Source organism: Thamnophis sirtalis, unplaced genomic scaffold (assembly GCF_051295495.1).
Source record: "Thamnophis sirtalis isolate CommonGarterSnake01/CBP01778 unplaced genomic scaffold, rThaSir2_p1.2 scaffold_6, whole genome shotgun sequence".
Classification (NCBI taxonomy): Eukaryota; Metazoa; Chordata; class Lepidosauria; order Squamata; family Natricidae; genus Thamnophis; species Thamnophis sirtalis.
Genome location: NW_028261386.1, coordinates 14,163,018 through 14,179,112, shown reverse-complemented (window position 1 = coordinate 14,179,112; position 16,095 = coordinate 14,163,018). Strand labels below are relative to the sequence as shown.

General features: G+C 42.1%; 1 protein-coding gene across 5 annotated transcripts in view; it reads left to right on the top strand.

Annotated features, from left to right (window-relative positions):
* CUX1 (cut like homeobox 1) overlaps positions 1–16,095 on the top strand; it is a 358,739-nt gene that overhangs the window by 190,107 nt on the left and 152,537 nt on the right. For all 5 annotated transcript variants that reach the window (XM_087717241.1, XM_087717238.1, XM_087717242.1 and 2 more), the window contains exons 6-8: positions 155–278; positions 2,425–2,501; positions 4,951–5,017. In XM_087717241.1, the coding sequence (XP_087573367.1) occupies positions 155–278; positions 2,425–2,501; positions 4,951–5,017 (268 nt within the window). The remainder of the gene's footprint in view (positions 1–154; positions 279–2,424; positions 2,502–4,950; positions 5,018–16,095) is intronic.

Here is a 16,095-nt window from a genome sequence, read left to right as displayed (position 1 = left end):
GTTGAAGAGCTAAAGTTTTAAGCCCTGCTGCTGCTGCTCTTGCTGTACTGCAAGGCAGGGGGAAGTCTGCTGCGCTCCCAGGTGTGGTGGCTTATTACTCATTTTATCTTGTTGGCTTTCCCTCCTCCCCCCTCTCTCTCCCCCCTCCCAAAAGAGGTGACAATAAAAGCACTTAAAGAGAAAATTCGGGAATATGAGCAGACCCTGAAGAATCAAGCCGAGAACATTGCTCTTGAAAAAGAACAAAAGTTGCAAAATGACTTTGCTGAGAAAGAAAGGTACGACAACATACGTGTGCATGCGAATAACAGCGGCTGTTGCTTGGTGGCATGGCACCAGCTGGCAATGGATTAAAATACACCCACCCACTCTGGTCCTTTCTACCCCTTCCCCCTATCCTTTTTTTAAAATCTGAGTCTGACTTTAGCATCTCAAATAGAGTGTGAAATCAGTATGTATGTCTCCATCTAATATTATTGTTGCCAATGTGATTATTATAATTACTATATGTAGCATATTTGACAACTTTTGAATATTCTGAGCATTTGATAGAAACACTCCTAGATATGAATAAAACACACAATTTGACTAGGCAGCAGAAGCCCAGAGTTAAAACGGAATCAGGCAACCCATAAGTCAAATACATAAATAAATAATCAACCAGCAAACAATTATATTACATTTGAAAACTTTTGGTAAATTACCACATTTTTAAAACTGAAGTTTGAATATGTTGGGAAAAATATAATTTCTGGAAATATATTCTAAATCTGCCCCGTCCAGGGGTGGGTTTCAACCGGTTCGCGGCGGTCCCTGCGAACCGGTTGGTCGCTGAACCCGGAAGTAAGTAACTTCCGGGAATGGCGAAGGGTGCGCCCGCCCGCCCGCCCGCCCGCGGTCCTTACCCGGTTTTGACGAGTTCTGCGCTTCCACGCATGCGCAGGACGCATACAGCGCCTGCGCGATCGTCCAGGAGCAGCTGGAGCGTCGCACAGACGCTAGTACGCATGCGTGCACCGCGCATGTGCACGAGGACGCCGCCGGCCCTGTTCCAACCAAACCGGTTGGAACGGGGCGAGAAACCCACCCCTGGCCCCGTCCCTATTTTATCTTCATGCCCTGAGTGAGGATCCAGGAACTTTGGTTTAAAAGTTTGTAAATTGGCTGGCTGTAGCTCAGTATCACGATATAAATGTTTGTCAAATTAACTCTGTTACCCTGAACTACAAGTAAGCTGAATCCTGCTTTTATGTGATGGCCTCTTTGCCTATCCAGGCAGCCAGCTTCTCCCACTTAATTGCTTGGCCATTAAGGTTTCATGTTGAACTCCTGTGAGAGATGGGTGGCACATTGAGATGGCCTCATAATAAATGCCAAATGATGTGGAATTTCTACACAGTAAATCTGGTGGAACATTTTGAAAGCTTGAGCTAAAGTGCGAACAATGCCCCTGAACTGGCTCTACTTTTGGTTGTTCAGAGCAACCCAATTTTAAAAAGAGAAGAACTCTCCAGTATAGATCAGTGCAACTTTTTCAGATGCAGGGCTCATTGCACTGACTGGCATGCTAAAGGCTGAATGCCCAATGCCAGAACAAAGAAGTGGGCAGAATGGGGACGAAAACTGAACGTTACTTAAACTTTTGGTGGGGCACAATGAAGTACAATTTAACATAAGTACATGAATGTTGCAATTTTCCCATTCTGCCTTATTAAAAATTAAAATTTCAAAGAGGTGCTCTGAGAGAGTAGCCAAAGCATTGGAAGACATTATGTCTCAGGTTGTGCGCCCTTTCCTCTCTTACCCATGGGCTATTTCTGTGGACTTTTTGTCCCTTCTTCCACAAGGATTTATCACGAGAGTCTTTTATAGAAGCCGTGAGAAAATATGCTGGAGTAGGCTTTCATGATGGCCTGAATGAAGCAGTGATGACTATATGGGCTGAAAGGCCATCACCTATTTTTCTGTACAGCATCCATTTAACCCAAACGCTCATCGCTGCTCCAAGAGAACATTGTAAGGTGTACTCAGAGAAGATAGCTTGTTATTAGAAAGCAAAAAATCATGTCACCTAATGCATTCATATTCCTAAATTTCATCCAAAGGTTATCTTCTTCCAACTAAGCACAGGTATCAAACATTCGACAACACGTCATCCCATGACATATCACAACTTTTTTCCCCTTTGCTAAACCAGGGATAGGTGTGGCCAGCGCATGACACATTCGGGCCGCGGGCCACGAGTTTCTCACCCTGAACTAAGTTCTCTATGTTCCCCCAGCAGGAGGATTCCTTTCTGGTACCTCCATGTATGAAACTGTGTTTATTATTTATTCTAAACATGCCCACTTACACAGCAATGTATCCTACAAGGATTGAGCATATTTTCAGTTTCTTGGTGTTAATGTAGTTCTCTGTTTACAGAATGTTACAAGAGACGCAAATGTCAACGGCCTCAAAGCTGGAGGAAACCGAACACAAACTTCAGACGTTACAAACAGGTTGGCTGGTTTCCCCTTTCTGTGACTGATAACGATGGAGAAAAATAAGGGAGTGGGTAGGCTTGAAAATTCATCCAGGCAAGGACTGCCTTCAACTTTTCAGCCTGGAGCATCCATAATCAGAGATGGTATTCAGCCGGTTCGGACCGGTTCAGGCGAACTGGTAGCTCCGACGATCAGCTGGCCCCACCCACCCCTGCTTTATCCTGTCCTTGATTTCTTGCTTTCTAGCTCATCGTGCAGCACAGTTGATTCTTCCCCCCCCCCCCCCCAGCTGTTTTTCTTACCTTTGCTTACTTGGAAGGTAAGAAACTGAGTTTCTAAATGCTCCATTTTCAGCGCAACCGGTTGTTAAATCGGCAAACATCACTGTCCATAATGCTAATACATTTTGAAACTGGTATAGAAACTGGTTGATCAATGTTCATTAAAGGTTAAAAAATGAGGTAAATGCCGTATTCTAAAATCATTCTTATTAAAATCTAAGAACAAGAATTCAAATGAGAAATTGGGAATGAGAGCATTTGGACCCACAGCACATTGCTTATCTTTTAGGCGTGACGTAAGAACTGTTAAGAACTATTCCACAGCAAACTGGCTAGGGAATTCTGGGAATTGAAGTCTGCTCATCTTCAAGTTGCCAAGTTTGAAGAGACACTGCTGTAAACCTTAGCACGGATGCTCATCAACATTTCTAGCCACTGCATGTGAACAAGAAAACATTTTAAGTAGCTGGTGCAGACCACTGATTTGATTGCATGAAAGTACTTCAAAGGTTTAGGCCAGAGCTGTCAAACTCCCAGCCCATGGGCCGAATGCGTCACGTGTGGCCATACTAATGCCCATGCCTGGTTTAGTCCCGGGAAAGAAGTCCCAAAAACATCATGTGACACTGCCGTGACGTGGGTTTGACATCCCTGGTCTAGGTCATAAATGTTGTTGAAACAACTTGACCTATCTTTTTGCAGAGTGGAAGTCATTCTTTTTTCTGCATTCCCAACCGAAATCTTTATGCTGATTTGTGGATGCTTTTAGGGCCAAAGATGAATGTGTTACAGCAATGTGTTTTTGTGTCTTGCATCCGATATATGGAAAGAATATAATATAAGGAAATTATATCCACTGTTCTGGCCCAAGCTTCCTTGAAAAGCAAGAAGCAGGGTCTTAGTCCCGGCAAAACCCCTTTTATTTATTTAATTCCGTTCATTCACAGTCAGCAAGGCTTAGCAAACAGTCTTTTAGAGGAATGTTTATCAACACAAACCTTATCTCGTTTGGAGAGCTGCCAAATAACTAGTTTCCAAATGCAGGGCAAGGCAAAACTTGGCCCAGAGTCTCTTATAGTCACAAACAGAACTTTCCACTCTTGAAGCGACCGAATGAATGGTTTCCTGCAAAAGCCCCCTCCCTGTTCGGTCCTATGGGAGGGGCCAATCACCTCCAAGATGTGGCTTTACTTCTAAGTCGACCCTGCTTTCTTAGTTCTTGCTTCTGGCAGCTGCACGTGCGCACACTGGGAACAGGCTCCAGCTGTTCCTCTGCCTCACTGCTGTCTACCTCCCTCTCTGCCTCCAACACAGAGCCCTCGTCTGAGCTTTCCTCAACCCCCAGGACTGGCCTATGTTCCTCCTCAACCTCCACACTGTCCGACTCTGCTGCCAGTTTTACTGGCTGCCGGCAGGCCAAAACACCCACATCAGCAAAAATATAATGTGTGAATGTCCATTCAGTAGCAGCAAGTATAAATTTCTCAGTAATGTAATGGTGGTCAGGACTGACAGCCGAATGTTGTAATCTCAGGTGAGCACTTGAGATCCTTGGGGCCATTAATGGCTTCAGGTGAGAGAAGAGATGCCTTTAACAGTATCTGTCTCATCTCGGGATCACAGAGACGCTTGGAGTGAGGTGAAAAAGTTATCTAACTTTGACCTGAGTAGATGCTGTAGAAAGATTTTTTCATTCACAAAAAAATGAATGCCTTTTCTCCTGCTCATCCTTTCCTATCAGGGCTTGTTTCTAGCTTATCGCCTTATGCTCCCCTACCAGAGCTCCGCTTCTGTCCCCATTTCCTTCCCACTTGAAGTTGAAACAGCTCCCTGGATAACTCTGAACAAGGGGCTCAAGTCACGAGAGCTGGTCTATAAACTGCATACAGCTTCACTAGATGAAGCAGAAGAAAAATCTAGAAACTTTTCACCATTCGTGAAAAAGAATGGCGATCGTTTTTTGGTTCTTTGTGCGTCTCTGTATATTTTCTAAAGAAAAGAATTCAAAAATGCTTTTAAGCATTGTTTTTCTGCAATGTGATTTTGTTTGGTTCGGGAGAAGGCTTAATGTACGTAGATGACTTTTCAGAAAGAGAACAGTTCATAGCTCAGTAGTAATTGAGTAGCTGCTGCTGCTGCTTTTTAAAAAAAACATTTCTTTTTTTTTCTTCTCCATCCTTTAGCCTTGGAAAAAAAACAGACAGAATTATTTGACCTGAAGACAAAATACGATGAGGAAATGACAGCAAAGTAAGATATTTCAACTCCTCTTCAGCACATGTGTTTTAACCTTCTTCTGCCTTTGAGGGCAAGGATAAATACAGATAGTCTTTGAGTTATAATCAGACCGGAATTTCTGTCGCTGAACGATGTGGTCATAAAGCATGACTTCATGTGATTGCACTGATTACTGATAGCAATCCTGGCACTCCCCATTGCTGTTGTTATCCAAATTCCACTTGTCATTTGCCAAGGATCCATTTCAATTCCAGACTTGGTTCATCTCAGCCCTGAGCCTGGTTTTTTTCAATTCTGGGGGTTGAAGTCCATGTTTCTTAAAATTGCCAAGGTTGACGACCATGATCTATACATAATGTTGTCCTGATTGAGTATCTGAGGGAAAAACATGGGTAAGATCACTGAAATGTTTTCCCTTAGAACCTCTCTTGAAATGTCTGAGAAGAGAGATTCTTAGTCATCCAGGTGATAGTTGACTCAAAGGTGCTTTTTCAAAAGGCAACTGGACTGTTTCTTCCTTGAAGAAGTGGAGGGGGGGAGATGTTTCACTTCTACTTCATCAGCTCAGGTCATTGATTCAGAACTTCATCAGTTCTTGAATGAGAAGCAAAATGCCTTCTTTTTCTTCCTCAAGGAAAAACAACAACAATCCAGTTGCTTTTTGAAAAAAACACCTTTGAATCAATTCTCTTGAAAGGAGGCTGCATGTGATGACATGAGTATTGCTGCAGTAGAGAAGATGTGGCAATCACTCAGAGAACCATTACAAAGTTTCTGTAAAATAGGTGGCAGCCAAAACAGCTAACCCAGTTGGGCTATTTCCAGGCCCAATTGGGTTAATTGGTGGCTCAGTGGCTTGAAGGGACCCAGTGGCTCAGTGCTAAAACGCTGAGCTTGTCGATCAGAAAGATCAGCAATTTGGCAGTTTGAATCCCTAGTGCCGCGTAACGGAGTGAGCTCCCATTTCTTTTCCCAGCTTCTGCCAACCTAGCAGTTTGAAAGGGCAGAAAAATGCAAGTAGAAAAATAGGTACCACCTTGGTGGGAAGGTAACAGCGTTCCGTGCATTTAGTCATGAAGGCCATATGAACCCGGAGACGTCTTCGGACACCGCTGGCTCTTTGGCTTTGAAACGGATATGAGCACCGCCCCCTAGAGTCAGGAACGGTTAGCACATATGTGTGAGGAAGGAACCAACCTTCTGGGCCCCATTTTCATTTTACCCTGACCTTTGAGTTAATAGTTCTCCCAGGAAAGCCATTCAGCACAGCTCTACATGTGCTTACTGGTTTGCTGGTTGAGACCAGCCTTTCCCAATGTGCTGGATGACGACTCAAATCATTGGCTACGCACGTATGAGAGAGTGAGTGATGAGACCTATTCTCCGGCACATCTGGAGGTTTACACCATTTGTAGCCACTGTCTCACTCCATCTGCCAGCCTTCAATAAAAGAAAAATTGATTGTGGTTTTAATTCTTGAGTGCATAATGAGTCTGGGGTAAAATTGTGTTTGGGGGTGGACTTGCATAATGGAGAGTGTATTAGAGACGTCAGTGTTTGAACGATGCTGTTCCCTTTCAGGGTTTTTTTTTTTGTCAGAAATTGAGCAGACAGGTTGTTCAGGGAGAGGAACAAAAGAATCAGCTCCCCTCACGATAGGACAGCTGCAACAGCAAAATGCCTTAATTTCTATGGAGCCCAGGCAGGGCAATGACATCAGGCCTATGTTAAACTCTTCTAAGAATCCTTTGCCGTATATAAGTATTTGGAAAGTATTCTTGGAAAATCTTGCAAATGAGGGATTGTACATTGGCCTTTAGTCAGCTGCAGAAATGAGAAGCTGATAGTGACTTTATCTCCTCTCCCCTTTTAAAAAAAAAGTTTATAGGAGCACTTCCAGTTTTGGAATTGGTATTCAGAACAGTTTCAGGACAATCCATCGTCCATTTCGTGATTTGAAATGTAAATTTAAAAAAATTAAAAGTAGAGAAGTTACAATGGAAAGGGACCTGGGCTTTTTCTTAGACTGTTGTTTTACTATCCAGATAGAAAACTGCCATGATTTTGAGGATTTGTTTTTTTGTAGTGGTATTTAAAGATGCTTTATTTCAGTTTTGTGAGCACCCTAAGGCGAAAAGAGCCGAGGTGGCGCAGTGGTTAAATACAGCACTGCAGGCTACTTCAGCTGACTGCAGTTTTGCAGTTCGGCTGTTCAAATCTCACCGGCTCAGGGTTGACTCAGCCTTCCATCCTTCCGAGGTGGGTAAAATGAGGACCCGGATTGTTGCTGGGGGCAATAGGCTGACTCTGTAAACCGCTTAGAGAGGGCTGAAAGCCCTATGAAGCGGTATATAAGTCTAACTGCTATTGCTATTGCTATTGCTAAAAGCAGAATAAAAACTCTGAATTCTAGTAGTGCTATTGGGGAGAAATTTTTCTAAAATGAAAATGATGGTGATGAGTTCATTTGCAAGTATATGGCACTTTAGGAAATTTGGGGTGCACAGTTTACAAAACTTGGGTATGGTTAGTAATTTTAATGTGCTCAGGTTGAAAAATTAATAAGCAATATTAAGTGATATTTTAATTTTTATGTTTGAGCTCTCAACTCAAACATAGTTACATGTGTCTGTTTATATACAGTGTGTGTGTCTGTGTGTGTGTGTTTTAAGCACATATGGTAGCATTAGCCTACACTCTTTCCACTCTCCCTGTTTTAATTTTCAGGCTGTGTTGGGGCTGGGACAAGTTTTCATTGTCCATGTAGCACATCATAGAAATAGTAGATAATTTCAAAGAACAACAATAATAATAATGAAGAAGCTAAAGAGCTCTGGAACGTTAGAATTGAGACAGACAGACATCTTAACAATTGTTGATAAGACAAAAAAAAAGTCTGGATAGTGGATGTGGCAATACCGGGAGGAGCAGAAGAGAAAGAATTGGAGAAGATAAAATACAAAGACTTGCAAATAAAACGACTGTGGCAAAAGAAAGCAAAGACAGTACCAGTTGTAATAGGCTCCTTGGCTGCCGCCCCAAAACAACTGGAGCCCCTTTGGCATTGATAAAATCACCATTGGTCAGTTGCAAAAGGCAACTTTACTCGGAACCACTTATATCCTACCCAGAGCTGTCTTGATGCATGGGCCTGATGGGCACTTGCACGGGGGGGCCACGAGCATAGGGGCCCCGTACTAATCTGTGTATGTTAACCCTTCAATGCACCTTGTATCATATAAATACAGCAACATACTTATTACATATTTATTTGTTGGAAGTGCCAATACAATAAATATATGTTTAATTTTATCAACCATTTACATTTTTATTCCTATGAGTAGTTGTCATGGGGGTCCCAGTACACTGCTTGCCCCAGGGCCCATAATGCTGTTAAGCCAGCCCTGATCCTATGACAATACCTTTAACACCCTCAAACAACAATATCTGCCTATCCCAAGTCCTTGGGAAGGACTCAATAGCTGGATTAAAAAATGCCAAATCCAGTCTAAACATCTGGCTGACTGCGTGACAGACCAGTAATAATACTTTTGATATCTTTGTTGATCTATGCTAGCAATTAAGATTTTTGCCGTTGTGCTAGGCCTTTGACCTTTTTAATTCCCAATTATGTTGAACATGTATTTTTTTTTAAATCCCTTATTCAGTAAACCAATTCATGGCCTAAATACGCAATATTAACTGCTTACTAGAAAATAATATCCTCCTCCTGCTCTTTATGATGATTGTACACTTAGTTATTTTGTTATTATTTAACAATACCTGCAAACAAACTCTTGCAAGCCGCCCTTCCGTCTCTAGAAATGAAGGTGTTAATGGCCAAAATAAAAATGGCTTTCCAGCATGTTAGCTGGGTTCTCAGAAGCTGAAATCGACAAGACGCCATCAGTAAAGTTTTCCATGTGTAGGCTTGAAATAAAATGTAATTAGGGCTTTATGTGCAGAACAAGGGTCCATTGATGACTACAGCTGGTCTTTGTTTTCTTCTGTCACTGAGTGTGGGAGGTAAAAAAAAGTGGTCCTCTTCATGTTTATTAATGCAGGATTCCTGAGACAAATGGCAAGCACAGTTTAATGTTTGTTGGAACATGGAGGGGCTTGCCAAAACAGTTGTGTAAGAGAATTTCAAGGTTTTCAGATTGCGGCTGTTCCTGAATTAAAAAAATCAGATGGTAGAGCTGTATGTTTCCATACCGGAGGCAAGCTGAGCAGGAGAAAGAGGTAGCAGAAAAGGGTGACTGTTTAGAGCAGTGTCTCTCAACCTTGGCCACTTGAAGGTGTGCGGACTTCAACTCTCAGAATGCTGGGGAATTCTGGGAGTTGAAGTCCAAGGTTGAGAATCACTGGCTTAGAGGAACCGAGAATGAGAAGGAGAGTTGGTACCAAGTTGATGTGAAGAGTGGATCAGAAAGGGAGAGATATGGCTCATTTGATTTCCAGACAATTGCTCAACTGCCAATCAATTTTGCAAGCAGAAAAATCCAGGTTTAACCTTGACACCTCAAGAAATAAGCAACAAAGACCATTCTTTGACTCAGACTTTGCAGCACATTACTTAGTTAAAATACAGGTAGACCTCGACTTACAACCACAATTGAGCCCAAAATTTCTGTTTCTAAGCGAGACATTTGTTAAGTGAATTTTGCCTCATTTTACGACCTTTTAGGCCGAGTTGTTGTGTGAATCACTGCAGTTGTTAAGTTGGTAACATGGTTGTTAAGTGAATCTGGCTTCCCCAGATGCTTGTCAGAAAGTCGCAAGAGGAGATTACATGACCCTGGGACACTGCAATTGTCATAAATATGAACCAGTTGCCAAGTATCTGAAGTTTGATCACGTGACCATGGGAATGCCATAATATAAGTGTGAAAATTGGTCTCAAGTCACTTTTTCAGTCCTGTTGTAACTTTGAACAGTCACTAAACAAATTATTGTCAATGGAGTACTACCTGTAGACAGTGGGTGGGATACATGGGCTGATTTCCAAGCGAAAAATCATAGATCAGGGATCAGCATCCTTTTCTGTGCAAATGAAATGGATTTTCAGTGCAAATGAAATGGATTTTCAGTGCAAAGTTTTCTGAATGGCTGCCAGTCAGTTACAAACCCTGCAGATTAAGGATGATCAACATATGTGTAAACCATTCATTACTCCTGTCTGCACTCATTCTAGAGAACACAGCTCGATATTTGGAACATTTATCTTAACTACGAATCTTTTTCATGGATTTTGTATGAAATAATTTTTCTTTCTTTGAAGTGCTTTTACAGTGGTACCACAATACCTGTCATTAATTGGTTCCAAGAGGCACGATGAGTACCAGAAATGATTTTTCCCTTAAGGAATAAAGCATTATTCACAAAGTAACTGACACTGGCAATTTCTAGCTTGCATGTCTTTTTTTTTTTAGCTTGCATGTCGAGTACCAAACAAATGACGAGTACCGAAACAAAATCTTGGTGTTAGAGTACATTGGATACCAAATTTGACAAGTTTCAAAGCAGTCGAGTACCGAGATACCATTGTATTTACAGTACTCCAATATAGTATTGAGGTTAATAACTGTTTTCTCTAACCTGCCTAAAATATCAGGACCTAACCATGGTTTAAACATCTGGAAGGGCTTCAGGTTTCTGCAGTCCGGAACAGGAGGCAGTCAGAGACAAATTAGTTGCAGAGTTCACACATCATAGCAAACTCATGTAGCAGCAACACCTGGAGAAAAGACACAAAAAAGGAGGACTTTATGAATAGGATAAGAAGAAGCAGGTTGAAAGCCAAGCCACTAATAGAACAGAGGGATTGTGGCTTATCGTATCTACAGTTTGAGCTGTAGAGATCAGATCTATTTTACACAGCTTATCTGACTGAACTGGCTCAACAAGCTATTTGTAGAAATGTTGTAACAACTAAATGAGTTCTATAAATATTTTTTTAAAAAATAATTTACAGAGTTTATCCAAGGACAATCAGAAATTAATGTTGTCGTGGGGGTGTTGATTGATGTTTCAAATCTTGGTACCCTAGTAGTTTGGATTTATGATTTTTCAGAACTAAAATGTCATACATATATTGCTAAGAACCTGGCAACATTGGGGATCATACAATCAGAAAGGGATCTATAGAGTTATCTCCCATTCTGGAGAATTCCATTTTGTTGTTTGCTTGAGAGCAAAATTTATGTTTCCTCTTTTAACTGTCATATTCTCCTTGTTGAGTTATTTCTCATTTTTTCCACCCCTCTGTGCACATATGTTCGCTTGGCTTCAATTTCTGAGGCCCCGTGGTAATGTTTCTTTCTTTAAAAGCTTAACATGCCAATTTTTATGAAGTGCATTCAGTTTTGTTTTTACAGTGTTTCACCTGAAGATTTGTAATTTTACGAGGAGCTCATCACCTAAACCACAAGTTCTCCATAAACCATGCCCAAATCCCCCTGTTTTGCATACAGCACTAATAAGCTAGTGATATGTGTTAGAGCCGAGGTGGCACAGTGGTTAAATGCAGCACTGCAGGCTACTTCAGCTGACTGCAGTTCTGCAATTCGGCTGTTCAAATCTCACCGGCTCAGGGTTGACTCAGCCTTCCATCCTTCCGAGGTGGGTAAAATGAGGACCCGGATTGTTGTTGGGGGCAATATGCTGACTCTGTAAACCGCTTAGAGAGGGCTGAAAGCCCTATGAAGCGGTATATAAGTCTAACTGCTATTGCTATGTGAGCACTGAATATATCCCTACTCTTCCTTCCTCAGGATCTCTCTGGTGTGCCCTCTTTCACAAACATTTTCTTCTGTTGCTTGGTTGCTCTTATAAAGTGTGTGCACATTTGTGTACACATTTTATTTCACAGTATCTGTGTTTCTCTGCACATGCATGCAAGCAAATAGATGGATAATTGTACTGGCAAACTTTTAATCAGCAGCACAACTTCTAAATACGTTCTGCATCTGCAAATGCTGTTTACTATGCAGCTTAATGACTTCAATCACAGGATGACAATATTACCAGGGCTGCTACGGATTCGCCCAGGTTCGGGAGCTAACGTTATGGCCAGTTTGGAGAACCTCCAAATCACACCCCTGGCTGGCCCCACCCCAACCGCCCCTTCCCTCCCAGGAATCTCCATGCAGCCCATTTTGGATACGAAGTAAATGCAGGGTCTGTGCAGAGGCTTGGGGAGAGGGAAAAACGGGGGGAGGCAGTTTCCCAGAGGCTTGAGGAAAGACTCTAGAGCTTGGGGAGGGCAGAAACGCCCTCCCCGCCGTGGTGCAGGAAGCCAACTAGGCCATGCCCACTCAAGCAACCGGGCAGAAAACATGTTGCTGAAATTTTTGAAGCCCACCCCTGAATACTACTAAGCATATGTGTTTGGTCCTTATCTGAAACAGAAAATGGGGATGGGAAGAATAGTGTCATAAGAACACAGCTTGTTCCATAATAGTTCCTGTTGATGTGCTCTCGTGTGTATACATGCACATATACATACATACATGTGCACGAATTCTTTTCTTCCTCCCATCCAAGCAAATGTGAAAACCACTGAGTGTAGCCAGCTTTTTTCAACTGCTGGAGAACTCCCTGTGAAGAAGCTTTCAGATTGGAAAAGGTTTCCTTCCTGAAACGAGAGGGGGTGGAATCAACCCCTTTTGATTTGTTTCATGGTTTGCCTTTTCCTTTCCTCAGCTGCCGTAGGTTAAGAAATATCTCCAATTGCCAGTAAGATGGCGAGGCATCATACTTGAACCAGGGTTCCTTTTCGGCCACAACTGAGGACCGAGGCAAGCCCGAGACATGCATTTTTAATGCAGAACTTTATACCCTGGTCTTGCAGTATAGCAGTTGTGCAGCCCTCTCTGGAGCTTTCAGATTTAAGGCTTGAATGAACAAAGCCCAGGCTCAGGATAGGCCACGGGAGCCAACATTAACCCTTGCCTCCACAATGTAGAACAGTAAATTTCCCTAGAAAGGAAGGGCCGGAGAACATTTTCAATGGTTTAGCAATAGCAATAGCAGTTAGACTTATATACCGCTTCATAGGGCTTTCAGCCCTCTAAGCGGTTTACAGAGTCAGCATATTGCCCCCAACAACAATCCGGGTCCTCATTTTACCCACCTCAGAAGGATGGAAGGCTGAGTCAACCCTGAGCCGGGGAGATTTGAACAGCCGAACTGCAGTCAGCTGAAGTAGCCTGCAGTGCTGCATTTAACCACTGCGCCACCTCGGCCACCTCGGTTTGTGTGTTGAATGCTTACATTTCTGCAATGTAAAATCGATTGCGTTGATACCGTCATCAACTGCTATATTCTTTTGGTACTTTAGAACATTTCCTTCTTTTGAACTGCAAGACTCCTCCCCCACTTTTTTTTTTTTTTAAAGAAGACGTATAGAGTTTATGGAGGGTTGAATGTCTACAAGGGTCTTCTAGTGAATCAAATCAATGGTGTATTTTCCACAGTTTCCATGTCTCTTCAGACAATTTGGATTTTCCTTAAACTGATACTTGTCTACTCCTCTAACGAGATCCAGTATTGGATGTTTTATTGGGGATGTTGCTTTAAGAAATGTCATCATAGGGACTTAAGAATTCTCCCCGCCCTTCCTTTCTTTGCTGTACTTTTATTTGTGTATCTAATGAAGAATGAAAATTACAAACTATAGGCATTATTAGAGGTGTACTTGCCTTAGTCCAGTGATGGTGAACCTTTTAGAGTGCCCAAACAGCGCACGCATGCCAAAACTGAAAAGGTGTGCATGCACATGCAAACACATGCACGAGCATAAGCATGCACGAGCATAAGCATGTGCAGATATTCGCATGGACATGCGCGCATGCACAACAGAGACCTGAAGACCAGAGGGAGGCGGGGCATCCCAACGCTGGCAGCACGGCAAGAAGTAAGATCACTTTCTTTTGTGAGCTTCTGTTTCGGTGTTTGCAGGGAAACAGAAGCTCACGAAAGAAACGCCATGGAGATCTGACCTGGGGCGACAGCACACGTGCCAGCAGATGGGGCTCTGCGTGCCACCTCTGGCACGCGTGCCATAGATTCGCCATCACAGCCTTAGTCTGTCACAGAAAGGTCAACAGATAAGGTGACACCTTAAAGACTTAGTAAATTGTCCTGATATCCATCATTGTTGCAGCCTCGGCTTTTCTAGTGCATCTTTGCTTCATTTAACATAGCTTCATTACCAAAGATGCACAAACATCTAAGACACCAGTCCCAAATTAGATTAACAAAAAGATATATTCTTCATCAGTCTTTCCAGCCAATGGGAATGTGGGACAAACATAGGATTGCCCCAATTGGCTTTTTATCTGCACATCTTGGTCAGAATTAGTCAGCATGAAGGGTTTTTGGCATCCCCATTAAAAAACTACTTTCACTAAAAATTCCAGATTTCATTATTCCTCTAAATCAGTGTTACTCAACCTCAGCAATAAGTCGGGTGGACTTCAGCCCAGAAAGTTTGTTCTCAGTTGTGGACGTCGAGGAGTGCTGTAAATAATATATTTATAGCATGAGCAAATTTCTTACTATTCTTTTGGGTTGATATCTCAAAAATCTGTTTACAATTCCAGCTACTTTTGTACGCACACCTGTATGCACAATAACTTTGTAGGGACAAATCTTTGGTTCAGATATTGCCATATGAACTCACCTGCATAGATAATTTAAAAAAATGTCTGGAAATAGTGCAAAGTATCTCCAGAAATAATCCCGGGTGTTGCCTTTTCTGCCACACAGCTAATACATTAACAGCTTCATAAGACAAAAGACAAAGAGAGGAAAGATACATCTGTAGAGTTCCCATCCATGATGGTAAAAGGAGTTTTGTGCATTTAAAAATGTGATAGAGAGAGATGTTAACTTCAGAGAGTCAGGCTGGGTACAAAACCGGCAGAGGTGTTAATAGCACCCGCAAAGGATTTATTCTTGAGCAGTGTTTAAAGTGTTTGCCTTGAGCCCTTTTAAATCACACATACATTTTCAAGTGATATCCCAGAAATACATTTGTGCTCCGTCTTAAATCACAGCGAGGGCTTGCGTTCCAGCCAAAAAGTTTTCCCATGAGACCAGCAAGGCAAGGAGAAAAATAATAGTATAGTAGTAGTAGTAATAATAATTTTAAAAGGCTGTTAAGAAAAGACCACCAAAGAAAAAAAAAATATGTCTGGACAGGAAAACTCCTTCAGAAGCTCAGTAAATGGGTTACAATCAGCCCTCAGAAAAGGCCTGAGAAGTTCGGCTTTCTTCATAAAGGAATTGGCAAGAGTTTTGCCCTGTTTCCTGACCCCAATTGCAGTTGTTTCCAAGTTGGATCATAAAATTCTTCCTGACATCACTGAACTCAGGAATTCTGCTTTTGCGACAGGAAGATGCTCTGATTTGAATCAAATTATTGGGGGGGGGGGACACAGTCCTTTTTTGCTGTGTCATTTCCTGACCAAAATCTTTCAAAATGCTCTTTTCTGAGTATAGCCCTACATATATTATGCCCACATTATTTGTTAGCTTAAGTAGAAGGAAAAAACAAGACCACGTTCTAATGGCAGTTTTGGCCACAGATCACATGGGGGAGAATGTGAAGGAGAAGAACATTATACCAACACCAGACTGATCAAAATCTGACTTAATGGTACTTTTAAGAGCAGCTTTAATCCTTCAAAAGAGAACACAGACTCTTGCAAGTCATTTCAGCCAGTTTTGATCTTCATCTTAACTCTCTCAACTGATCGGCTGAGTTAACTTTCCTTGCCTGACCATAATGGCTGAGAAATGTTGAGGAGAACTTTAGGCCAACACATCTGGAGAATACCAAAGCAGAATTGTGTGAAGGTTGAGTTAACACAGAGTAGCAGATTAAGGAGATAACATTGTCAGTGAAGACTAGACCTCTTTGGGTGCCATTTGCACCATTTTTGAATAGTGAATAGCAGCCATTCATGTATTTTGAGGAGAGATAAAGCTGGAAAATGGAAAATCCAACTGGACGAAGACAGAATTCACTTTCTCCTCATTGGACTCACCTCCTTATATAACATTGTGAGACATTGCTCATTCAA